The 27,282-nt window shown below is 44.2% G+C and overlaps 1 protein-coding gene and 1 long non-coding RNA gene across 7 annotated transcripts in view; one reads left to right on the top strand and one right to left on the bottom strand.

Annotated features, from left to right (window-relative positions):
* The window catches only part of METAP1D (methionyl aminopeptidase type 1D, mitochondrial), a 74,653-nt gene extending 51,390 nt beyond the window's left edge, over nucleotides 1–23,263 (bottom strand). For 2 of the 6 annotated variants that reach the window (XM_073305837.1, XM_073305841.1), the window contains exons 1-3: nucleotides 4,761–4,923; nucleotides 1,609–1,861; nucleotides 245–618 (exon numbers count right to left, since the gene is read on the bottom strand). In XM_073305837.1, coding sequence (XP_073161938.1) covers nucleotides 245–299 — 55 coding nt within the window. In that variant the 5' untranslated portion in view covers nucleotides 300–618; nucleotides 1,609–1,861; nucleotides 4,761–4,923. Of the gene's footprint in view, nucleotides 1–244; nucleotides 619–1,608; nucleotides 1,862–4,760; nucleotides 4,924–22,595; nucleotides 22,906–23,235 lie in introns of those variants that run through there. The other 4 variants (XM_073305839.1, XM_073305842.1, XM_073305838.1 and 1 more) reach the window with 3 other exon arrangements.
* LOC140895641 (uncharacterized) lies at nucleotides 22,658–25,771 on the top strand. The gene is made up of 2 exons (XR_012154290.1): nucleotides 22,658–24,430; nucleotides 25,118–25,771. It is a non-coding gene; the product is annotated as an uncharacterized lncRNA (long non-coding RNA).
* The last annotated feature ends 1,511 nt before the right edge of the window (nucleotides 25,772–27,282 follow it).

Raw genomic sequence — 27,282 nt, 5'->3', positions numbered from 1 at the left:
ATAAAGATTATTTCATTCTCAGGACCTGCACTTTTATTGCACAAACATATTGAAACTGAAAGATCAGAAAGATAATTTAATCTTGGACAGACAGTGGAATAAAAGTGGGAGGGGAAAAACACATCAATATTGTCTTTAAAAGCACAGTGGCCTTGCCTGTCAAACATCATCATATGTGCGGCTTTTACTCTTAGGACCCTCCCCCAATGTTGAGTAGAAGGGATATAGCATTTTCCCTCCTCACCTCTTGGAGGATTTGCGAGAGGGGGAGGGGGAATACAGAGCTGCAGGAATGCCATTCTGCAGGGGCTGCAAGGAGAGTCTACCCTCAGGTGTTTCTCCTGAAGGTCTACTAGAAACCTCAACAGAATCCTTGCAGAATCCACAGCATTTTCTGCTGCACGCCATGCTCACTCTCCTGGACTGGTCTCCTGCTCGCCATGTCCATGTCCAGTTTTTCAGAGAGAGAAATCCTCTTCGCTCTCTGCTCAGTGTCTGCTGTCCCAAAGGCGTTCACAATCTCATTGAACATGTCGTCAAATGTTCTCTTTTGCCTTCTTCTAATCTGGGACAACCCCTCCACCAGTGTGGAGGAAGAGCTGAAGACCACACTTTCAGCTGTAAGACATGGAAAGCACAAAGCAATCATTGTCAGTGCAGACCCAGGGTCTAGTGCACAGCTGTTATATAAAAATCACTCCCCTTATTCTACTGAAGTACAAGGCAGAACATTTTCATTTACACAAGGTATTCATTGAACCAGCTTGCTGTCCCAGTCATGGTGAGTATAGCCCAGGGACATGGGCGCCGGACCACCTACAGCATTGGGTAGGCAACCCATGGTGGGAGCACAAGTGGGCAGGGAGCCAATGCCACTTGTCCTTTGTAACATGAATGTTGTGTGGAGAACGGAGACCACTGCTGACCCTCCCAAACCACAAGCCTTAGCAGAGGCAGCACTGGGGGTGGGCTCGCGATGGCGAGAGTGCACAAGAAAATTTCCCTTCCCTCAAACCCCCGCAGCGCCACTGCTGCTAGCAATGGCCTGAGGCTTGCAGGTGCTAAGCTCAATGCCAACCTCTGCCACTCAAACTACTGGCATGTCTGGGAAAAGTGGAAAAGCACAATGGGGACGCGATCACATGTACTACTGTTTGCAGTCTGAACAATTGAAATGAAAACTTCCATCCTCTCCCTAGGTGAGCCTAGCTGATAACACTCTCCTGAGGGTAACAGAGACGGCAGGAGAACAGATGCGGCAAGCATCCAGGTACAGACAGGGTCCTTATGCTGCTATGCTGTGTACTGCAGTGATGCCAGCAGAGTTAATACTGGAGTGACGTGGGAAAGAGCCCTACCATGGTGGAAGAAATTAGGCAGCCCTCCCCAGAAACCTTCTGCAATGGATTGCAGAGTACCTCCAGGAAACTTTCTTGGAGATTTCTGTGGAGGATTCCCAAGCCACCCCTTTGGACATCAACAGTCCTCCGCCTAGCTGGTTTGGCCACTGGAAAGCAGATAGCCAGTCTACCTCACCTATGTTTTAAAAAAATTAAACAGACTATAAGAATGTGAATTGGAAAATATGAATTGGAATTGCATACTCACCAAAGGTCCCTTCCCTGACATCACGCTTGGCCACGATGCTGTTCTGCAAGTAGCTGGACTGCTCTGGGGTTTTAAAGAGCTCCTGGCTCTCTGGGAGAATGGATCCCCCCCTCACCTGTTTCCCATTCACCTCCTCAGTGTTGCCTGCAGTGGCCCAGGACTCCGACTCCTCAGAGGTAGCCACGCTGCTCTTGGGGCTCATAATGGGTTCATCGCTGAGGATCACATGTAGCTCACTGTAGAAGTGGCATGTCTGCGGTATATAACCAGAACGACTGTTCACCTCCCTTGTCTTCTGGTATGCCTGCTGAAGGGCTTTGATTTTCACGTGGCACTCCTGCGTGTCCCTGGTGTTGCCCTTGTCCCCCATGTCCCACGTGACCCTTTTGTAGATGTGTACATTTCTACAGCTGGACTGGAGCTGTGCCCTGCACTGACTCTTCTCCCCACAGACAATAAGATCCACCACCTCCTGTGTACTACAGGTTAGAGCGCGATTGGGACACTGAGTCACCCTGATCAGCTGGGCTGGTGAGCTCTCCTCACTGATCAAACAGGAAATGGGAATTCAAAAGTTCCCAGTCCTTTAACAAGGGAGAAGCTGTTTCCTGTGTACCTGGCTGCTGTGCAGTGGAGTTGAAATCGTTCACCAGAGCGGTCACAACAGAGCATTGTGGGACACCTCCTGGAGGCCAGTAAAGTTGACGTAAGTAATGCTGTGTCTACCCTGCCTCCGCATCAACCTTACAACATTGATTTAAGTGCTACGCCTCTGACGGGGGTGGAGTAATTAAGCCAACATGGCAGGCAAGTTATGTCAGTTGAATGGACCTGGCAGTGTAGACACAGATATGATTAGGTCAATATAAGGCAGCTTACATCAACCAAACTGTGTAGTGTGGACCAGGCCTGAGTTAGTTAAGCTTTAACCCAGATGTGATGAATGTGTTTTTGAGAAGCATGGGGAATCAAATGGAAAAAGCTTGACAGGGATGGCATCTTTCCTGTTAATGCAGATGCTTTATATGTTTGGTTAGCAATCTGTGGGTGTTTATGAATCCCCTATTGCTGCTGGAGTCCCAGGTAGCATGGTAGCAGTTTGGTGCTTATTTAAACATAATGGATCTCAACATAACCATTAATGCCTGTGTGACATTACTGCAATAAGTTCTACTTCTACACGTGAAGACCATTTGGAGGCTTTGATTATTGCTGAGTGTGGCTCTGCTTGCTGAATGTTGCTTGTGATAAGAAACGCAACATCTCTTCTCCAGAAGCTGCACTGGCTTTCTATATACTTCTAGGTGTAATACAAGGTGTTTGGCTTGCAGCTATAAAAGCTTGTATGGTTTGGACCATGGCTACTAGTGAACTACTGCAGTGCTTTCATTAACCATCTCTAGTTTTCCAGTTCATTGAACTGCATGTGGTGGTGTATTATCCAGCTTCCTTTCTTGGACTGTACCATCCTAGAGATGCTAAAGGTCACTCTACACCAGCTATCGCCAGTTCTCTGATAACTCCACTTCACATGCACCATTGTTGCCCCAGTGCAGGTGTTTTGCCATTGTCTTTCCACAACCACCAGGAGTGTACCATAAGCAAACCATTTTATTATGATAAACAATAGAAATGAGAGGAGCTTGATAAGTGTGGAATATATCCATGCTCAAATTAATGAGGCATTACTACAATGAAGAGAGTCCAGGATCCAGAAAGATATGCAGGTACAGCGTGAAACCTCCATCAGCACTGACTTGGTAGTTTATTTTTAGGGTAAATAATATGCCAAAACAGTAGCCATCCAAAAAGCAGCCCTGGGTTTAGTCATGACCATCTACTTCTTGGAGTTCTTCCTGTTGTTTGTAGCATTAAAAAAAAAAAAAAAAAAAGAGGATCCACAATAGGCCCCAGGTGTGCCAACCTAACTGAAGTGAATGTGATCAGCTGCCACTCCAGGAGTTACCCTTGCACGTAGGCCAACCAAAGTTAATGTGTCTACTATAAACACGAAAATTTATGGCTGATGCATAATATTAATTCATTTGCAATGTGTGTTCCTGGGCTTAACAGCAGCACTGCCAGTATTTTTCAGGTGAACAAGATTCAAGCCTTGATGCCAGGAGTCAACAGAGGGCCTTCCATGGTACCATGGCTCATCTACAGCCATGGACAGTGAAAGACAGCTGACTAATCAAAATATCTTTTGTTCTAGAAACTTGAGTCACTGTGTGAGACTCAAATTTTGTATTGTTGAAACCAAGTTATAAGCTGCCTATCACTCTCTCTTTAACCTAGGAAGACAAAAGAATCCTTCTCTTTGACTTTGGGAGCAATCCTGACCTGAAAACTGGTCAATAACGCTGCTGGGAGCATATGGTAAGAATTTTACTTTGAACCAAGCCTAGTTTGTTTAGTTGAGTACTAAAAAGCATTTTATCTTTATTCTTCCTGTAACCACTTCTGACTTTAATGCCTCTTGTACTCACATAAAATCTCTCTCTTTGTAGTTAAATAAACTTTTTTGTTCTTTAATCACCATTAATTCAGTTTTGTGAGCTGTGTGGATAATTCCATGTAAGGTGGTGTAGTGGTTCAGCGGCAGGGTTCCTCCCCCTCCGGGACCATGGAAGGCCACTCCACCTCACTACGTCTCTGGGCGTTGCCTGTCATGGGGATTTAGTGGCGTGGCAAGAGTCTATAGCTCGGACCTGTGGTCAGGGTCAAGCAACAAAGGCAGTTAAGTAACCCAGGCCCTCAGTCAGCGCAGGGCAATGAGTCTATAGCTCCGGCCTGTGTTCAGGGCCGAGCAGCAAACACAGTTAAGGCGCCCAGGCCCTTAGTCAGGGTGGGCAACAAAGACCTATGTCTTGGGCCTGTATTCAGAGCCAAGCAGCACCGGGTTCGGGCATCCTAGCTCCAGTAGATGGCTGACAAGCACTGGCTTTTTAGCCTAGAGAGAGGAAGACTGCCACCCCAGGGTTGGGATGGCGGGGGCGCACAGGCCCACTCACTCCACTGAGCCAGTGGGATCTGCCACTGAGTCAGAGGGGATCCTGACCACAACACACTGACCTCAATTCAGGCAGTGCTGCAGCCAGACTAGGGTCTGCTGCCCCTGGGCCACTTCCTAACTCACCCTTGGATTGTACCTGGGTCTGTAGAGGGTAGTCCAGATCATCAGGGTAGAAGGCCTTTGGTAGTCCTGGCAACTCCTCTGTGGTCGGGTCGGTGTATGGCTTCAGCGGCTCTGGCCAGTCCTCAGCTCCCCAGGGGTCTGCAGCAGTCTCCCAGCTCGGAAGCAAGCAGGAAGCATCTGCCTCCTCTGGCAGCTGCAGCCCAACTGAGCTCCCAGACCCGCCTTTTCTACTTCCTCTCCTGCCCACTGACTTCGGGGGGAGGGAGGGGGGTGAGTCCGGCTTGGCTCCACCCACCAGGGCTCAGTGAGGGGTTCCTCCCCCTCCGGGTCTGTGGGAGGCCACTCTGCCTCACTACAGCTGGCAAGTTGTATATTGCTCCCTTATAGGGACAACGGACCTTTGTTACCTGAACTGTCAGGAGAGGGCTGGACAGCGCAGTACAGAATACACATTTTTTGGGGGGTGGAATCCGGGATTGGGGATGAGCTGGGGTCACCCTGAATATAATAACCAAGGCTGCTGGAAGCCAGAGTCTGGCTGGTGTTTGCTGACGGGATGCTGGAGTCAGAATTGCAAAACCAGGACTGTGGCTATACACAGACACTCCAGGAGTGACCTGCTTGCTGTTTGTGAGGCGCTCTTGTTGGGAGCCACAAAGTCAAAGCATTGTAAGGCATCCAAGGCTGCAAGGCAGAGGTGCCACAGCCCCTCACTCATCTGGATTGCACCCTGGAATGTCAGATCTTCCCACATTGTTAAGATCATATGCCAGTCCAATATATAAAATATTACACACCTTTTTGTTTCAGAAGCGAGGGTTGTGTTATTAAACATTATCAGATGAGCTATAGTTGGCCAGATCTTTTTAGGGAATGGGCTGCATTTATAAGACACAGGGACTGATTATAACTTTTATGGCTATCTGTGGATAGTGAAAAGTTTTTGATTACCCACCAGGAATTGGTGGGAATCACAGCTGTGTTTTGCTGACAGTGTGGAGGGAGACGCATTGTCCTAGCCCCATCTCCAAACTTGAATATTGTTTTTGGAATGGGAGACCTTGTGGTACGTACAGAGGTGGGAAATTGAACACGGGAGCAGGCACAAGTACAAGGCTTGTCCTCGCAAAGAACCTAATACCCCTAGAGGAAGGCTTGACACAAGGGCTGTAGCAGAGGACCACAACTCATGCTACTTGGTCAGTAGCTTACAGTAATTGGTTCTTTACTTTGCAGTGATCTTAACTGTGACAGCAAGACTGAGAAGTGTTTGGAAAACTTTCTTTAGGCTTTTATAAAGTTGTCCTTTTGTACAGGCTTTAATAAAGTTATGCCCTCAGACCTTGAAACCCAAACATCTGTCAGTTTTTAATGGTGATATTAGATGCAACAGCAATATTACTGAAGTCATTTATTTAAATTGAAAAAGTCAGTTCAATAAAGTCATTATTCAGTACATTAAACAAAACCAATGCAATTATCTGAGTAGGATTCATCATGTCCTTGCACTTACTTAAAGAGCATAAAACAAACTGAATGGAGAGTTACAAAAAATAGCCTAGAGAGTGCTAGTATTCCTGTTTTTTTCCACTGCATGCATCCGATGAAGTGAGCTGTAGCTCACGAAAGCTTATGCTCAAATAAATTTGTTAGCCTCTAAGGTGCCACAAGTACTCCTTTTCTTTTTGCTAGTATTCTTGGTCTCTCAACTTTCCACAAATGAAATGAAACAATGAAACTTCACTGAGTAACAGTTAAGATTGGTAAATGTTACTCCAAAGATGGTTACTCCTGTACATAGTTCATTTAAAACACATTAAAAACTGAAAATAACTAAGTTTAAACAAACAATTTTGATACTGCTTAATATACTATATAGTAACACAGCCACAGACTGGAATTTTTTGTTTGTGCAAAAATCCAAAGAACCTTAACTCGGCTCAGTAGAGATACTTACTGCCTTCTATTCCACCTACCTCCAGTCCTGAAAGAACTTACACAAGTGCACAACTTTGCTCACAAGTAGTAATAGAGAAGTCAGTGGTACTTCTCACATGAGTAATTGTAAACTTGTCTTTACAAGACTGGAGCATTTGTTTTGTTGGGGTTTTTTTTAATACTTACGTCCTGATCCTGAAAACCCATACTTACAAAAATAAGCATTTGCAAGATGAGGCCCCTAAGCTGAGGAGTTTACAATTTAAATTGGACAGACCATACAGTGCAAATACATAAAGGTGATCAAGGACCAGAAGGTCCAGTCTCAAAGTGGTGCACTGTTGCTTTTGGTTTGAGTTTTCTGTGTTGTTTTCTTCCTGAGTGGATCACTGTCGGCAGGATATCCAAAAGAACTGTGTCTCAAGGATGGATCCTTACAAACTGAATGTGGTCAGAAGTGAGCTGTAGCTCACGAAAGCTTATGCTCAAATAAATTGGTTAGTCTCTAAGGTGCCACAAGTAATCCTTCTCTTTTTGCGAATACAGACTAACATGGCTGTTACTGTGAAACCTAGAAAAGGAAGACAGTTCCAAGGACAGGATGCATCATGGAAGAAGACAAAAAACCAAGAGTAGAAGAAAGATAAAAAGGAGTCGTGGGTAGAGCAAACAGCATGAGGTGTTGGGAGTGAGATAATGCGGAAAGTGAGAAGAAGACAGTAATCAGTCATGCTACACCTCCTGGACCCAGATCTATACAGGGGAGACTTCCCACACACACTCTAAGGGCATTAGGATCCAGGTGGTGCTTCTCCCCCACACAACAGCCTTGGGGAAAAGGTGCAGAGAGGAGCCAGCCAGACTCCAGCCAGTAGCAACAAGCAGCCAAAGCAGGGACCTTTTTCCACATTAGGACATTCCAGTCAAAACTGTAGAAACTTCTCTGACTTTCTCTGCCCTGTGTGGATTGGCTGCTTCCCCCAATCCTCCCTCTCCTTCATTGTCTTCTTGGTTGGCCTTTAGGCATTGCCATAATGATAAACATGGAAAGTGAGGAGAGAGCCAGTGAACAGACATGATGCAAGTGACAAGAGAGGAAGAGGATTTTAGTGGCAGTCTTTCAGACGGACTGAAGGTGAGCAGGCCATTGGGGTGGGAAAGATTGTAGTAGTCAAGGCAAGAGATGGACAAGGCTTTTGGCAGAAAGGAAGGAGATGAAACATTTGAGAGATGTTAGAAAGGAAGAAACAAGAGTGTGCAGTGAGGGAGAGAGAAGGGAACGGAATGAAAATAGATCCCTGTCCTATGAAGACTTAACTTTTACTTTTCTGAAAAAGAGTTCCTGTTGTTCAATTTTAAAAACCATTTTGAAGTTCAGATTTTTGCTAGAGACAGCATAGGAGGGAGATATGGACTAACTTCCATGTTAAAAACCCCTGGACACAAAATATGAGAGAACGTTTGTAAATGACAACAGAAAACTAGACTTTGATCTCATGTAGTGCCTTTCATACTTGGGGTGTTACAAATTGCTTTAAATATTGTGCAGGCAAACAGCCATTATGCACTTATGAAGAGCTCACACATAATACTACTAGTTAGCATTTTTACAGCGCTTTTCATCTTCAAGTACTTTACAAACAAATCGTTAACCTTCACAGCACACTGGTGAGATAGGTAAACATCTCCATTCTGTAAGTGGAGAAACAGACAAAGAGATTAAGTGATTTGTCATTGCCACATATTATCAGAGCTGGGATCAGAATCCAAAGATTTTTGGCTCCTAGTCCTGTGCTCAGATCACACCTTTCACATATGTACAGCTGTGGAAAGGAGAACCTGTCCTATTGAGAAGGGGATGCTGGGCAGAATAACAAGATCTCCTATCATGTCTGAAAATGAGCAGGATGGTCCAATAGACACAGCACTGGAAAAGGTCTTGGGAGAACTGATTTTTATTTCAAGCTCTGCCCTGATCTACTGTGTGATGGTGACCATGGTCAGTTCATCTTTCTGTGCCTATACTTTCTCTCCCATGCTTTGTCTGCCTTGTTTATATAGAATATAAACTCTTCTGTGATGAGCATGGCTCTACCTTTATCTTGCAGCCACAACAACTCCCCATTATTGTTCACCTGCAATGGATATTTTTTTAATGGGATTATGCCCTCTTTGTGGTTATCCTGTTTTTTACCTCAGAAATATTAAGTACATCAAGACTGGTTTACTTGAAGGGGTGGGGAGGAGGGTGCTAAAATATTCTCCGAAATGTTTGTTAGACATTGGAGTTAAATATGTAAAAATAAAAGTGTTAAGTAGTCTGACAATTCTTTCCTCTCCCAACAGCTCAACTTTCAGCCTCTTGCCTCATGTGATACCAGAACTTCATAAGTGCTCCAGTCACGGTAGAGTCTTCCAGAGTAAACAAAACCCAATTTTTTTTAAAAAGCTTTCTTTGTAAATAAATATATATCATAAAGAAGGAACAATGGGCACATGCCCAATTTTTTCCCATCACAGATCACCTTTAACCTTTCAAATGTTATGGTGGTTGCTGTAATGAACACTTATTTCGATATTTCTCAGGCTATTATTATATGTACAAATGTACAATGGGATAAACAGTTAGTGCAATGAATATATATGAGAAAAGATAAGGGAGTAAGGGGATTAAAACCTGTTTGGCAGTGCAAACCAGGAACCTCTCGATTTCATCTGGCAGAATGCTCAAGGAGCACAGAGTTTCACAAAAAGAAAAGGAGTACTTGTGGCACCTTAGAGACTAACCAATTTATTTGAGCATAAGCTTTCGTGAGCTACAGCTCACTTCATCGGATGCATACTGTGGAAAGTACAGAAGATCTTTTTATACACACAAAGCATGAAAAAATGGGTGTTTACCACTACAAAAGGTTTTCTCTCCCCGCCCCCCCCACTCTCCTGCTGGTAATAGCTTATCTAAAGTGATCACTCTCCTTACAATGTGTATGATAATCAAGGTGGGCCATTTCCAGCACAAATCCAGGGTTTAACAAGAATGTCTGAGGAATGGGGAGGGGTAGGAAAAAACAAGGGGAAATAGGTTACCTTGCATAATGACTTAGCCACTCCCAGTCTCTATTCAAGCCTAAGTTAATTGTATCCAATTTGCAAATGAATTCCAATTCAAGTCTCTCGCTGGAGTCTGGTTTTGAAGTTTTTTTGTTGTAATATCACAACTTTCATGTCTGTAATCGCGTGACCAGAGAGATTGAAGTGTTCTCCGACTGGTTTATGAATGTTATAATTCTTGACATCTGATTTGTGTCCATTTATTCTTTTACGTAGAGACTGTCTAGTTTGACCAATGTACATGGCAGAGGGGCATTGCTGGCACATGATGGCATATATCACATTGGTGGATGTGCAGGTGAACGAGCCTCTGATAGTGTGGCTGATGTTATTAGGCCCTGTGATGGTGTCCCCTGAATAGATATGTGGGCACAGTTGGCAACGGGCTTTGTTGCAAGGATAGGTTCCTGGATTAGTGGTTCTGTTGTGTGGTATGTGGTTGCTGGTGAGTATTTGCTTCAGGTTGGGGGGCTGTCTGTAGGCAAGGACTGGCCCGTCTCCCAAGATTTGTGAGAGTGTTGGGTCATCCTTCAGGATAGGTTGTAGATCCTTAATAATGCGTTGGAGGGGTTTTAGTTGGGGGCTGAAGGTGACAGCTAGTGGCGTTCTGTTATTTTCTTTGTTAGCCTGTCCTAAGGGATTCTGGATCAGTTATATGCATAATAATTCACTGAAGGATGTCATGTGCGGTCTCTACTGAGAGCCAGTAACACCCTGGTCATCCTAACCATTCTGAAACGTATGCAAAGATAGTATTTAAGGAGTTATGTACCTATACTGAAAATTATGTTATTAAGGTCTGAGAGTTGAAGCAGGTCACCAGGAGAAGACATATATGTTCCTTTCAGGCACGCAGGGGCTGCTTATCTATCTGTTGGGCTATATGCAAACTGAGTATTGTATATGCAATGGATACCTATCTGCATATAAATCCACCAGCTAATCAAAATTCTGAAATTAACAAGATATGATAAAATCTACAGGAAGGAACACACAGCAGGACGGTGTCCAGTTTATGGATAAAGCTCAAAGGACTATTTTGATATATCTGGGCTTGCAAAGGACCACCCTGGTATCTTTTACCTAAGAAGTAAGCAGACAGTGGGCTTGCTTCATGAACAGAACATCCCAGCCAAGCCTGGCTATAGTACGCTGGAAGGATTTGGGGTGAGCTTTTGCTTTTATGACATAATAATGTCCTATTACTGTAGTTAAGTTTGGGCTCTAATACGTGTGTTATGATTTTATTTTATATGTAACTCTGTTTCAAATATTTCTGCTTGCTATCATTTCAATCTTCTTTCTTTGTTAAATAGACTTATATTTGTTTTCACTATAAACAAATCTAAGGTTAAGCCAAGATGTGGTCTAACAAGTAAGCTGTGGTGATCGTGTACTATTCCTTTGGGAACAGTACTTCTGAGAACGTCTAGTAGATCAGGGCCTTGACACTGCAGGGGGGTTCTGAGAGGACTCGGGGGGTGGAGTGCGCCTTTCACTAACCTGCATGAAGAAAGAGAAAGGGGCCGGTGAGTACTAGTGTTGCCAATAGCTGATGGAGTCATCGAGCTGACCCCAGCAGGCACAGACAAGATGTCCTCACACTAAGGGCAAGTGGCAGCAAGATGCCTCACAACCAGGGATTCTAGAAATCTGTTTGCCATGGAAAAATGTGGAATTTGCGTTTTTACACAGAATCTTTAGTTTTTACATTTTGTGAAAAATAATAACCATATACATTAGAAACCTGTTTATCTGAGCCTCATTCTCCGGCTCTCTGTGTTAACTGAAGCTCACCCCAAATTCTTCCAGTGTATTATAGCCAGGCGTGGCTGGGATGTTCTGTTCATGAAGCAAGTACATGATAGTCTGAGCCCCAGTCGAGGGAAACTAAAGTTCAGCGTTTCATTTTAATCATGGAAAAACATGGATTTTTATGTTTTTCTGTCAGAGAATTTTGGTTTTTTCATCATGGAAAACTAGGATCCCTGCTCACACCCCTGGACATCCCCAGGAAGTGTCACAGGCAGAAAAAGTAATGAATGTTCTCTGAAGGGATGCCTGGCTCACCTGGACAGAACAGCTGATGTAGGGAAAAGAAGCCACTTCATATTGGCCCTCTAAAACTTTAAATAAAAAAAATAAAAAAATAAGAAAAAAGAACAAGCAAGGAGACAGAGTCCTAAACAACATGAAGAGGCAGCTGTTGAGTATGCAAACAGTTAAAAAGCGTCCTCTAAAACTAAAGTGGTTTTTATTTTGTTTTAAAGTAGTATGGCCTGAGGTTATAATTATGGCTTATTTTTAAACAAAATCCTATGGCTTTTGCTTCTGCCATACCAAATCCATATTTTCCTTATATATGCACAACAAACTTACAGCCCCAGATGAAAATAAAGGCATGTAGAAGCAAACTAAAAATAAACCAAACAGGAAATGCAATTAAGTTTAATTACATTGAATGCTAACACTCACCCTGCAATCATAACAAATTTTAAAATATTTTCTAATGAAAGATCCACCAAGATAATATTATGCAGCTAATAATAATATATTTGTATAATGTCTAAATAGTATACCATTATAAAGAGACTATGAACCAGACTAGAGAAATAAAACATGTAAGATCAAAATTAATGTAATTGTGTCTACCAGTTAAATTCTGTTAGTATAAACAATGGTAGTAATATTGTCAAAGATCAGCAGATAACTACAGAGCTAAAAGTAACATATTTATTATTTTATTTAATAATTTGTCACTTTTTTGGTAAGCAGTAATCAAGAGATATCAAGATAACTTCTTTCACTGAATAAACTGTTGACTGTGTTTGTATTTATTCTATTTTTAAAAGAATCCTTTTCCCTTAATTACCAAAAACCCAAAAGAGGTTTCACTAATGGTGATGTACACTAGCCCATGGGTATAACATGATACCATGTAACACCAGCAAATAAAATAATAAAAGCAAGAGCCAAAGCTTGAACACAAAAAGAAAAGGAGTACTTGTGGCACCTTAGCGACTAACCAATTTATTTGAGCCTGAGCTTTCGTGAGCTACAGCTCAACTTCCTTGGGAATTCTGGTACTATAGGTCTTAGATTCCTTAACAGAGGGGATCATGTTTATCAGTTACAACAGTCCATCTGGGCCTAGGTCTAGGTAGACTGTTTGATGAAGTCTAGGCGCCACCAGGTAACAGCAGTGATCAGGGATCCTGCCAGACATGTGTAACTAAAATCTAAAAAATGAAATTAAAACACTACTTTAGTTGAACAGTCTCTTTCTATAGGATGTCATAACTGTAAAACAGAGACTGTACACAACACAGACAACTCCTTGTATACTTTCAGTAACTTTCTCATGTATTTAATAAAAGAAGTTAGCCACTAACACTTCATTTTAATTGCAAAAGCCTACAATTGCAACAACCACCAAAAAACAAATGAAGGCTCAAGATCTCACCATCCAATAAAGTGGCATGAAAAAGCAAATAAGCAATGGAATCTACTCTTCCCCTCCTTCATTAAAATATTTTTAAAACAATTTCTAAATGCTATGAAAATGTGTTCATTTAAATTTTTTTGTACCTCATTTTCTTTTGTACCTTGATAAATTTTTTTGTACCTTGATAATTCTGAAAATTACCTACAGCTATGGATTCTAGAAACAGTTTTAATGTAAACAAACATTCTCTGAAGTTATAGATCACGTAAAATAACATTTGTTGCTTTTAAAAGACTATCTAATTGGGTTGGGACAGCAAAATTGTGACTGTTAACACTCCTCATGTTGAAAACTGTGAGTTTTCATTTGCTCTTGGTTCAAGACAGTCAAAAACCACACTGGATAGGATCTAAAACTAGAAAACAATTTTCTTTCTGGTTCTACTTCAGCTGTGGCCAGATTTTACACAGAACAATTCCACCATTTAAAGACAAAAACTTCAGACTTTAGCCTTATCAAATACAAATCAGAATGCTGGCATTGTTGTTTGCTTGCTTGCTTGTTTTTTGCTTCTATCAGCCTTGAGAGTGCACAAAACGAACTTGGAATTTTGTCAGAATGAAACAGTTTTCCAGGGCTACAAAACATATGCGACATAGTATATTAGAACTCCACTGGTACATATATTGTGATATTTTTGCCTATGACTGTTATAAGTGACTTCAGGACTAAAGAATGAAATTCAGTGTGAAAGCTAAAGTGAAATGAGGACACTATCAAAACACAGAAAGCTGGTCCCTATTTTAAAGGGGCACAGTCATCTTACTTTAAGCCCATTTTACTTTTGTTTAAATGTCAGTAAAAACAGTTGTTTGTTCATTTTAACATGGCCCTGTAATGCTGGAAATACAAACACCACTGTACTAGGTTAGGAGAATCAAAAAATGAAACTGAGTGATCTAGTGCCATCATTCAGTTGAGCGAGATGGATGTAGTAAAAATGGGCAAATACCTAAACCTTGGATTCAAACACTCCTAAATTTTGAGGAAGTTCAGATCCTAATCTGGACAAGTTGGGCCTATCTCTATGAGAAAATCAAAAAACGAACAGTGAAGAGTAAATTAGATTTTTATTTGTTCAGTTTTAATAATGTAAAATCTAAGAACTGGTAAGGATATATAATTGGAGGAAAATATAGTTTGTAGCTGCTTTATTTTCCCAGCTAACCTTAGCTAACAGTAGGAATAATATATTTTCAAAATTGGAGCTTGCAAGTTTTCATGCCTGTTTGGTAGAGATAAATACAGATATGGGCATCCTGTAGAAATCAGTCTGTTTTTCAGCTGCATAACTATTATTAGATGTGACCATAACTAACCATTTCATATATGCTGTATCTTTAGTATTACACACTGTATCTTCACAATATATGGTAGCTTAAGTAGAAAAAACTATCTTTTTTCTTGCATATAGGAATATGATCTATGGATGCGTCCACTGCAAGATATCTTAATATAGATGAAGAAAATTTGAGGGTAAGTATGTGGTGAGCATACTAGAGTTTACAGGAATATTCTGTTATAGTATCACTAGAGGCAGGCCCTGAAGTCAAACCATTAATTCTCATTCTCAGAGAAATTAAGTGAAAGCCTGTGGTAGGGAGTTAAAAAAGAGCGGTTGGGGAGAGTGTAAAGGGGGGGAAAAAAAAGCATTCATCGTTTTTTCCTTCTTTATAGTGTATACCGAAGGCCTGGTTTTATTATTATTTTAATTATATCAATTCCCTATCCCTATTTTTTCTATTAGAAATTCAAATCTCTTCCAGCCCGATAGGCTCTATGGTGACTGGAGAACTAGTGAAACTAGGAGAACCAAGGTTTCAGAGTAACAGCCGTGTTAGTCTGTATTCGCAAAAAGAAAAGGAGTACTTGTGGCACCTTAGAGACTAACCAATTTATTTGAGCATAAGCTTTTGTGAGCTACAGCTCACTTCATCGGATGCATACTGTGGAAACTGCAGAAGACATTATATACACAGAGACCATGAAACAATACCTCCTCCCACCCCACTCTCCTGCTATTACTAGCTTATCTAAAGTGATCACTCTCCTTACAATGTGTATGAAAATCAAGGTGGGCCATTTCCAGCACAAATCCAGGTTTTCTCACCCTCCACCCCCATACACACACAAACTCACTCTCCTGCTAGTAATAGTTCATCCAAAGTGACCACTCTCCCTACAATGTGCATGATAATCAAGGTGGGCCATTTCCAGCACAAATCCAGGTTTTCTCACACACACACACACACACACCCCACACACACACAAACTCACTCTCCTGCTGGTAATAGCTCATCCAAACTGACCACTCTCCTTACAATGTGTATGATAATCAAGGTGGGCCATTTCCAGCATAAATCCAAGTTTAACCAGAACGTCTGGGGGTGGGGTAGGAAAAAACAAGGGGAAATAGGCTACCTTGCATAATGACTTAGCCATTCCCAGTCTCTATTTAAGCCTAAATTAATAGTATCCAATTTGCAAATGAATTCCAATTCAGCAGTTTCTCACTGGAGTCTGGATTTGAAGTTTTTTTGTTTTAAGATAGCAACCTTCATGTCTGTGATTGCGTGACCAGAGAGACTGAAGTGTTCTCCGACTGGTTTATGAATGTTATAATTCTTGACATCTGATTTGTGTCCATTTATTCTTTTACGTAGAGACTGTCCAGTTTGACCAATGTACATGGCAGAGGGGCATTGCTGGCACATGATGGCATATATCACATTGGTGGATGTGCAGGTGAACAAGCCTCTGATGGTGTGGCTGATGTTATTAGGCCCTGTGATGGTGTCCCCTGAATAGATACGTGGGCACAGTTGGCAACGGGCTTTGTTGCAAGGATAGGTTCCTGGGTTAGTGGTTCTGTTGTGTGGTATGTGGTTGCTGGTGAGTATTTGCTTCAGGTTGGGGGCTGTCTGTAGGCAAGGACTGGCCTTGAACCAAGAAAGTGACAGTTCAGCAACTGAGTGGAAGACATTTTTAGTCAGGCTGTTTAAGAACTTTTTTGTTTGTTTGTTTAGAGTTTTTGGCCAGCTATTTAACATCAATGAGTAATTTAAGGGAAGGGTAGTTTAGTGGTTAAGACACTTATGTGGGACTCTGGAGACTGGCTGTGCCACAGACTCTCTTTGTTTCAATTCTCTGTCTGTAAAATGGAGATAATTCCTTTCCCCCCACTCTTTAGTCTTGTTTATTTAGCCAATGAGCTCTTTGGGGCAGTGGGCGTTGTACTATATATATGTTGTCTGCAGTGTTGTTGTAGCCATGTTGGTCCCAAGCAGGGGTGTGTACAGGAATAAAAATTTGGCCGCTTTTGGATGGGCACTTTCTGTGCCCCGCAGGACCAGAGGAGCTGGCTTGTCCCTCTCCCCTGCAGCCAGAGGAGCTGACTCTCCCTCCCACGGCCAGGCCGGTGGAGCTGGCTCTACTCCCCACCCTCCACAGCCCCGGGCCAGTGGCGCTCACTCTCCCCCAGCAGCTGGAGGAGCTGGTTTCCCCCCGCCGTGGCTCCAGGGTCAGAGGAGCTGTCATCTCCCACCCCAGCCCAGGGCCAGAGGAGCTCGCACTCCCTGCCCCAGCTCTGGAGTTCTCTGCCCCTACCAATTGGGGGAGCGGGGGGGACACGTGCCCCTGCTTGCCCCCACCCCCTCCTTGCACACTCCCCTGGTCCCAGGACAAGGACTAAGAGGTCAAATATGAAGTGACTACTGTTTTGTGAAAGCTGTTCACCCATGGGTTATATGGTCTTTTTGCCTTTTATCATTTTTTTGAGAGTTCATTCAAGAACATAGTGATATTCTTGTATCACCCACAGAGTTATTTAGTGCACTGGATGAGGTACACCACATGTTGTGATAGGCATGTGGAGGACCCATGGATCTTGAAAGGTGTGTTGTGGGCGGTATTTCATCACAGCACTGCAGAAGGTCCCTGGGGATGGGGTTGCAGAGTTTCTCTTGGAGTTGTTTGGGGAAAGATTTGATGATATCCTTAAATTCTTGGGTGAATTATGGTATGGGGTATTCTTTGAGTTCTTTATAGCAGGTGGTGTCAGAGAGTTGTAGGTTGGCCTCATTGATGTAATCATCCTGGTTGTCATCACAGAAATCACCTCTACATCAACATCCCTCACGATGATGGCACTGCTCCCTGCCTCAAATAGCCACAAGACAATGGAAAACATTCAGATATCCACCCCAAACACATCGCCAAACTCATCCATTTCATCCTCACCCATAAAAATTTTACATTCAGCAACAAGCACTGTCCAAACCATGAGAATAGCCATGGGGACTAGAATGGGTCCCCAGTAAGCCACCTTGAAGAAGAATTATTGGACAAATGCACCATGAAACCAATGATATATCTCAGTAACATCAATGATATTTTCATCCCCTGGACAGACAACCTATACTCCTGCACAGATTTCCACCACAACTTCACCCTCTCTCTAGAACACTTCCAAACCAACATCAGCTTCAACAATGGAATCCTACAGACAACTATATACAAGAAACCCATAGATCACCACACGTACCTTCACAGATCCAGTAACCACATCGAGCACATCAAGAAATCTGTTATCTACAGCAAAGCTCAGAGATACCACAGAATACGTTCCAAGGAGAAGGCCCAGGACACCTTAACACACTTAAAACCGTGGTCACCAAGCAAGGACACACAAATACCCTGAAAGAACCTGCTTCAATACAGAAGAAAGAAAAAACACAAAAAACACCAATAGCATACCCCAGCAGTCACCTTCCATCCCACACTGGAATCCATCTGGGGTGTCATTAAACTATTATAACTGATACTCAGTGGGGACCGCATCCTTAAAGAAATCTTTCCCAAACTCTCTCTTTGCACCTCCAAACAAACCCCCAGCCTTGCCAAGCCCATCATCAGAAGCAAGCTGACCAAGACACGCTATCTCAAAGCAGCACCAGACTGCCAAAACCTACAGAATATCTCCATTGCTACGATGATCAAGACGCTCCACAACCCATCATTCAGGATTCTTGAGTCCTACACATGCCTATCACAATATGTGGCATACCTCATCACGTGCACTAAATGCCCCAATAACAACTATGTGGATGAAACGAGAGAATCACTAGACTCTCGAATGAACTCACACAGAAAAATGATAAAAGACAAAACGACAATATCACTCATGGTCAAACACTTTTCACAAAACTATCACTCTATATCTGACCTCTTAGCCCTTGCCCACAAAGGCAACCTACCCAACACCTTCAAAAGATGAGCCTGGGAGCTTAAATTCATAACATTGTTTGACACTAAAAGCCATGGACTCAATAAAGACACTGGATTTATGGCTTGTTACAACAAGCTGCAACCCACTAACCCTCCTTTGTCCTCGGACAGCAGAGGTGTTAACTGCCCACTTCACCTCGAATGGTCTCTTGCAACATGTACATAAGAACAACCATCAGATTAAAGGTCCATCTAGCCCAGTATCCTGTCTTCCAGCAGTGGTCAGGATACTGGGTTAGATTTTAGTAAGAGTATGATTACCTGTTCTGATCCATTCCCTATCGCCCATTCCCAGCTTCTGGCAAAAACATAACTCCTTATGCTTAACAATGTGTTCCACCTTGTATTTAGCTGTGACACTCTGGAGTACCTTTCTCAGACCTGAAGATGAACTCTGTGTAAGCTTGAAAACGTGTCTCTTTCACCAACAGAAGTTGTTGGTCCAGCAAAAGGTATTATCTCTCAACCACCTTGTCTCTGTACTATATATACATATAGCGTCTAGCACCAGGATTTTAGTAAGAGTATCTAGGTGGTACTATAAACACAAAATAAATAATCTGGGATCCAGGATGTCTTTGTTAAAGACAGAGCACTTTCACCTTTTCCATTAAGTTGTTAAATTGGCAAATACAATTAGATCTTCTCTTCACTGGCTGTAAAACTCTTATTAATATGGTTCAAACATAGTTGTAGCAAAATTGAGTTCAGGATAATTGTAAGGCTTGTCTCAAACAGTTTTTTTAAAGTGTACATCTAATGCAGTTCTGCCCCCACCTGCATTTGTGCAGACCACTCATACTATTGTAAACCAGTTCTCATTGCACAGGAGTTTCAATCATGTTTTAAAAGTTTTAAAATGCAATTCTACAGACAGTAAAGCAGGCGCTATTTGAATCAATTTGTAGTAACGTTTACTTTTAGAATATAAAAGAGATTTTTATCTTTCCACAAGCATACCTATCACAATAATTCAACTTTTATTAACATTAAAAATACACAGTTTTCTAAAAAAAAGAGTATGCTCCCCAATCAAGTTTCTTTGATAATTGGTGGAGGGTATTTACCCAGCATTCAAATTCCCAATATGCAAGGTTTTCAGATATGCTTATTTTCCCAGTTTCTAGAAACAGTTCCATCACAATGAACAATCCTTTTTCATAATTTATCAAAATATTTTTAAAAATCCATTAAAAGATATCAGAAAGGCACAGCTGACAAAAACAAGGTAATTTATATTCAATTTAGATGGAATAGATTCCCTTAGCTCAACAGCAATCTTTTAAACTGGGCTGTCCAGTTCAGGGAAAATCAGCCCTACACAAACGCTTTGGTGGTTTTGGTTTACAAACGTCTCATAAAGCAGAACTGAGAAGGAAACTAGATAAAGTAAGGTGCCCTGAGAGGAGGTTTGATATCTAAACAAAATAAAAATAACTTGGGACAATAAAATGGATAACAGACACAAGTTTGCACCCACAGGGAGAAAGAAAGTGCCAAGCAAGATGGCTGCAGAGGTCCCAGCTACAAAAGCAGAAATTGGTGAAATAAAGCACTCAAAGCAAGACATGCTAGACTAGAAGCCCTGGAAAACCTTGCCAGGTTTTGAAGCTTCTGAAATTTAGAGAAAAGTGACAGCGTGAAGCCCTCTAAACTGTTACGTTAAAATCCAATTAATTTGAGACTCAAGCCAGAAAATGATTCTTTATACACAGAGCAGCGCTACCGCATAGCTCAGGGAAAAGAATGGATGTGAATGACAGAGGGAAGATCCAACAGGTACCAGGAATAAAAATAAATAACTAAGAGTTTGAATCTGAAGGACAAACCGGGTGGCTTTTTACAGACTTGAGTAAAGTAAAATTTCCTTACTGATACAAACATTCATCACTAAAGAAACTGACATTTCTGCCCTTCAAAGTTCAGGGTTATATACAAAGGACTTTTATATTTTCAAACTCAAAGCCTGCTCCAAAACTGTTGTATAGACTTAAAACAAGAAGTATGGCAGAAGATATGGGCTCCTTATACAAGAGAAAGGAGACTGAACTTTTGTTATGTATTAGCTCTAACCTTATGCTTTAGTTGGAAGCATGCAGAGTTTGGCTTAATGTTACAGTTAATGGTTCTAATATTTTCAGTTTATGCTCTGTTATTGTAACAGATTATTTAATAGACTTTTCCAGAACATGAAAGAACTTTTCCTTCATGAAAGACCATTATTTCTCACTCCTTACAGATTTAGAGACCAATTCTTACTCAAGCAAGTACTTTGATAGGATTATTAATTTGCAACCCCTCAAAAACATGGTTGCCTGAAACAGCTTCCAATCTTATATCATGTGACAAAATAAAACGAAGTGGGGAAGGGGTTCAGAGAGAAAAACAATAGAAATCACAGCAATAAGATTATACAGTTACTCAGCAAAGGTAAGTGCATAGCATGTCTGAACAATTTTTTAAAATAGTTTTTAATCAATATGCTACTTAAATAAAAATAAATGGTCTTGGCTGACTCGCTTCTTGTGGGTTTCATGTTAGAAGTGGTGCTTTTAGGAGGGATTTGAACAAGGGGAGAGCGATGACCTGGCAAATAAGTTTGGGGAGCATATTCTGCACATAGGTGGCAGTGTGGAAAAAGGTACGGAGTGAGCACTAATTATGAGGGTTTGCACGATTGGACCCTTATTAAGGAGACAAGAGGTAGCTGAGATGCATGCACACACTTCTGTCAATATATTGAACCTATTGCTGATACAAACAACAGCTGAAATTATAACTGAATGGTTAGAGGAAAATAATTATCCTGTGTCTTTATATTATGTATTCAGTAGTACTTTGGGCCTGATATGATTTTAAGACCGCATCATCTAATCCTGCTCAGAGCTGGTTTAATAAACACAGACAGTAATACCCAGTATGAAGGCTGCCATTTTATATTAAGGCTCCCAAAGTGACTAATTCTGGTAGAGCTGATGCAGCGCAAGCAACAGAAGAATTTTTTTGAAAGTTATCCTGATGTAGACTGGGACCTTCTGTAGGAATGGGTTTGTTTGTGCCTTGTGTGTAGTAGTGTGTCGGGGTGTACAGCACTGTGTTCCCCTCTCCCTTGGGTATGGTGAGTTTTCTATATCTGCACAATAGTTTCATTTGTAGGAATGGGTTATTTTGGGTCACAGTCTCTGCCTGCAGGGACAGGAAGAGATCCCTCCCCTTGAAAAGATTTTGAAAGAGGGATATTTTCCTGTGTGTTTTACACTCCCTAGAACGTATAGGTGGGATTTTACTCTCTGTATGTGTGCATCTATAAAAAGCATTGTCTACTCTAGAAACTCAGAAATAAAATTTCTGTTAGTTCCACTAAAATGGTGTGAGCATAACAGAGGAAAGTGTACACAAGCTTCCCATGGCAGGACCAATTTTTACCATTGTTCAGTTACAGTTGCTTTTACCATTAATTACAATGGCAGTAAAGAGGTCCAGCCGTTGAAACCTTGTCTACACAACATCTCTCAAGAATGTTAAACCTAGTGGGAATTTTCCCCCAAAATTTCTATAGCGTAGACACAGTCTCTCCATCAAGGAAAAGGGGAGGAGGATGAAGTTGTTGCGAGTTACACCGCGCCTCCTTGGACAAGGAAAATGACAGTGTTCGTCACTGTCCGTCTCCCAGGGATCAGTGATTTTGTTGTGTGTGTTACACCTTCTTCCCCTAGGGGAGCCCAGCAGCGGGCGTTAGCGTCTCCCGAGCAGGGGAGTGTGGAGAGAAGATCATTTTGCTGTATAGGTTTGTTACAGTCGGTCTCCGGGGTGGGGGGAGGACTGTGTCTCTCTCGGGGGCGGAGGAAGGATTCTGCTAAGTGGTGTTTTTGGTAAGGCTGCCGCCTCCGGGGAAAGATACGTTAGTGGGTTTTACAAGGAAACTTTCACCGCCACGCCACCTCCCCTTCCCTACACAGGCATTCACTAGCCGCCGCCAGGCACAGAGTGGCGAACTCACTCACTCACCTCCGCTCAGCAGCGTGCAGGCAGCCCTGGGCGCCGCCATCTTGAACAGATGGGCCAGCGTCACGTGGGCACGGGCGGCTGGGGTGGGGGTGGGGGACCTGCCCGGCGGGAGGGGCGCGCAGCGCACGCACAGCCCGCCCTCCAGGCTGGTCGCGGCTAAGCGATGCTGCAGCGCCCCGGCCCCCAGCCCAGCCTGGCTGAGCCACTCTGCCCGCCGGGCTCGGAGCAGGGAGCGCCTGGGGCTTTGCCCCGCTCTCAGCCGGCCCGGCGGTCCCTGGAGCGCGGCTTTCCTGGCCGAGGTTCCTCGGAGAACGGAAGCGGGAGAGCGAGGTTAGAGGAGAGCCCGCCCCCGCCTGGGGCTGCCCCTCGCCCCGCCCCGCCCGCTGCCCCACCGGCCTGCCGCCGCCTGGGCCAGCTGAGGGCCACTGTCAGGTGTCATCATGCGCCCTGGTCACTCGGCTCCTTGCCCAAGGCCTCGAGCCCCCGCGGCCCGCTCCGAGAGTGCTACGCTTCGCAGGGCAGAAGGCCCCAAGCCGCCTCCCTACAGCCCCCCGCTGAACGGGTCGCTGGTGGCCCACCGCCCTTTCCCGAGCCCTCCCTTCCCTTCCTCCGCACCCCCCTCCTTACTGCCAGTGCTCACAGGGGAAAGTCATGAGCCTGCTGCGGCCTCCTGCTTCTAAGCCGCTGTAGCACTGGAGGAGGCAGCTAGCTTGGCCTCGCCCCTGTTACAGCCGCTTTTGCAGGCATCCAACTGAGCTCCTCTTGCTAATATTGAGGTTGGACAGCTCTTAAAGTGAGGAGGTGGAACAAGCAGCACTGGAACCTGCCAGACGGTCTCTGAGCTCCATTCAGAAAGTGCTTCACAGAGCAGGGCTTGAAAACTTTCCCAAGGCCCCGTCTCCACTGGCAAGTTTGTGCGCAGTAAAGCAGCTTTGAGTGCTGTAACTCCCGAGGCGTACGCACTGCCAAGCCACATAGTGCGCAGAAACCACGCAGATGCAGTGCTCTAAAAAAACCACCCCAAGGGACGTAGAGCTTTCTGCACCAGGGCTACAGCACTGCAGTGCCCGTGTAGACACCGTGGTGATTACAGAGCTGCGCCTGGAACTCCGGGAGGTGTCCCACACTGCCTGTTCTCACCTCTCTGGCCATGGGTTTGAACTCAGCTGCCATGCCCTCAGGTGATCAACCGTCAGCCCTATCCCGCACATTCCTTTGCAAATTTGAAAGTCCCCTTCCTGTTTGCTCAGTGATGCGTGCCGTAGTCACAGTGCATCTTTCCAGGTGGGCATGCCTGATCCATGCACCAGGCGATCCTCTGCTTAGAGCAATGCCAAGCTGCTGGACCTCCTCGGCATTTGGGGAGAGGAGGCAGTGCACTCACAGCTGTGCTCCAGCCATCAGAATTATGATACCCACGGTGCATTTCTAGATGCATGACAAAAAGGGGCCACGACTGGGACACCCTGCAGTGCAGGGTCAAAGTGAAGGAGCTGCGGAATGCCTACCATAAGGCACAGGAGGCAAACCGCCACTCCGGTGCTGCGCCCACAAGCTACCAGTTCTACAAAGAGCTGGACACAATACTCTGTGGTGACCTCACCTCCACTGCAAAGGAGCCTGTGGATACTTCGTTGGCTTGTGTGCCAATCGAGAGTGGACCGAGCCAGGAGGAGGCGGCAATCTTGGACCAAGAGGGGGAGGGGTCCCAGAGGCAGAGGATGACTTGTAGGCCAGAGATGCATGCAGTCAGGAGCTCTTTTCTACCCTGGAGGAGCTTAGCCAATCACAGCAGTCGGATCTTGGCAAAGCACAAACAGGAGAGGAGGCCCCTGGTAAGTGGATCTGATTTTGGGAATTACTGAAGCGAGTTGTTGGGGGTAGGAGAGTTGCAGAAAGCAGGCTTGACTCCCACCTCATGCCTAGTCTGAAGGGCAGAACAGGCTGTTGATACACTCCCTCACTTCATGGGAATCTCCCTCAGATCTCCAGGAAACTCTCGTGGAGATACTGGGCAATCTACTGCTACAGTTTCTTCAGCAGAGCTGCTTTTTTTTCTTGCCCCATGAACAGTAACTTTCCCGTGCCTCTTTGTCATGACAGATGGGGGGAAATTGCTGCCCACAGGTTAGCTGCATAGGTGCCAGGGCGGAAGCTAGAGGCTTGGAGAAGACCCTCCCTTGATTCGCTGCTCCCTTGACCCTCAGCAGCAAGATATCTTCTATAATGATCATCTCCTGTGGAAAGTGTGGGGACAGGAATGATTATCAGGTCCACCCTACAGTGCTGGCTCTCGCCAAGAGCCACGTGCCCAGAGTACAGCAGGGTCCGGGAACAGTGATTTACCCTGCCCCTGCAGCTACTCACCATTTTGGGGGTCTTGTGGCTCATGGGTGCTTGCCTGGGGTCAGCCAGTTAGTGACAGGTGTGTGAGTACTGGCTGTGTTTTAAAGTACTGAATCAGTGTTGTCTGTGTTGCAAACAATACTGCTTCTGTAAAATGTTGCATTTAAACTTCACAGAGATGACCTTCGGAGCACAGCCTCCCTCTTTGTTATCGGCGGCAGAATGGCTGCGCAGAATTAGAAAGCGTCCAAGAAGAACTACGGAGGACTTTATGCATGAGGTTATTATGCACTCCACCACAGAGAAAAAATAACTGAAGGAGCAGCGGGACAGCGAGAAGAGGGACCGAAAGGACAACGCGGCACACCAGAAAGAAGCTATGGAGTGCCAAGTAGTCACACTAGAGGCAATACTAGCTCTTCAAACCAAGCAGCTCCGCGCCTGCCCTCCCCTGCAGGCGCTGTCACAAAACTCTTTCCCATGCACCTCCCACACACCAGCAACACACGGTTATCAACCTCCTGGCTCCACTCTCTACCCATAGCATTCCACTCCTCCCTCCTCACAATCCAGCAGTGTGGACTCCCACTACCCACTGCACTCAACACCTATCCATCTGCAGTTTGGTTCTGCTGAAGTACAGCACCCGCTGCATCATACTCCAAAGGAGAAGGTTGGGTATGATCCCTGGACATACACAAATCTGTAGCCATCCCAGGACCCCTCCTCCTCCTCCTCTTGAGACCTTCCCTTCCCCCATGTCCACAGATTTTTTTTATTTGACTCCTCTGGTGGTTGTTTTTCAATAAAAGAATTGTGTTTGTTTGAAAGCAATCTTTATTCTATTAACTGAAAGCAAAAACAGCACTGCAAAACAACATACAATTATGTTAAGGCCTCTTCTTGCATCATGTGCACCAATCACCTACTAGCATTACAAGCACTGCAATCCCGAGCATAGCAACAAATATTAGTAGCTTTCAACATCAAATTGCTGCCTCAAAGCATCCCTGATCCTTATGGCCACACGCTGTGCCCCTCTAATAGCCCTGGTCTCTGGCTGTTCAAACTCAGCCTCCAAGCGCTGAGCCTCTGCGGTCCAACCCTGAGTGAAGCTTTCACCCTTCCCATCACAAATATGGAGTGTACAGCACGCGGCTGTAAGCATAGGAATATTGTCATTGGCCATGTCCAGCTTCCCATACAAGCATCGCCAGCGGGCTTTTAAATGGCCAAATGCACACTCCACAGTCATTCTGCACTTGCTCAGCCTGTTGTTGAACCGCTCCTTGCTGCGGTCAAGTTGCCCTATGTATGGCTTCATGAGCCACGACATTAAGGGGTAGGCTGGGTCTCCCAGGATCACAGTGGGCATTTTGAGTTCCCCTATGGTGATCTTCTGGTCAGGGAAGAAAGTCCCTGCTTGCAGCTTCTTGAACAGGCCAGTGTTCCCTTCTGGACCAGCCTGCATTAATGTCTGAAACGCCCACGGTGATCCACAAGCGCCTGGAGAACCATTGAGAAATACCCCTTGCAATTAATGTACTCAGTGGCTAGTTGGTCTAGTGCCAGAATTGGAATGTGTGTGCCATCTATCACCCCTCTGCAGTTAGGGAAGCCCATTTGTGCAAAGCCATCCACAATGTCCTGCACATTGCCCAGAGTCATGGTCTTTCGGAGCAGTATGTGATTAATGGCCCTGAACACTTCCATCAACACGACACCAACAGTCGACTTTCCCACCCTGAATTGGTTAGCGACCAATCAGTAGCAGTCTAGAGTAGCCAGCTTCCACAGTGCAATCAGCACGCGCTTCTCCAATGACAGGGCAGCTCTCATTCTCAAGTCCTTGCACCACAGGGCTGGGACAAGCTCATCATGCAGTCCCATGAATGTGGTTTTCCTCATGCAAAAGTTCTGCAGCCACTGCTCATCATCCCAGACATGCATCACGATGTGATCCCACCACTCAGTGCTTGTTTCCTGAGCCCAAAAGTGGCGTTCCACTGTGGTCAGCACCTCCATGAATGCCACTAGCAATCTTGTGTTGTAGCTAGTGTTATACCAATAAAATAAAAACCAGCAGGATCTTATTAAAGGGGAAAAGGCAAAATACCACATTTATTGTGAATACAGAAAGAATCATAGTAAGCAGTTAGTTATAGCTATAACATTCCATTCAATCTCATATTTATTCACACATTCATTCACACACACACACACAGGTTCTGCAAGGTTGTTATCATATAGTTACCAGCCTTAGAGTTGCTCATGCCAAGCCACTGGCCAGGTGGCCTGGACATGAGGAGGGAGCAGGGCCTCGTCAGATGCACATCTGATG

Source organism: Lepidochelys kempii, chromosome 11 (assembly GCF_965140265.1).
Source record: "Lepidochelys kempii isolate rLepKem1 chromosome 11, rLepKem1.hap2, whole genome shotgun sequence".
Taxonomy (NCBI): Eukaryota; Metazoa; Chordata; order Testudines; family Cheloniidae; genus Lepidochelys; species Lepidochelys kempii.
The sequence above is the reverse complement of the archived record's forward strand: the minus strand, read 5'-3'. Positions and strand labels throughout refer to the sequence as shown.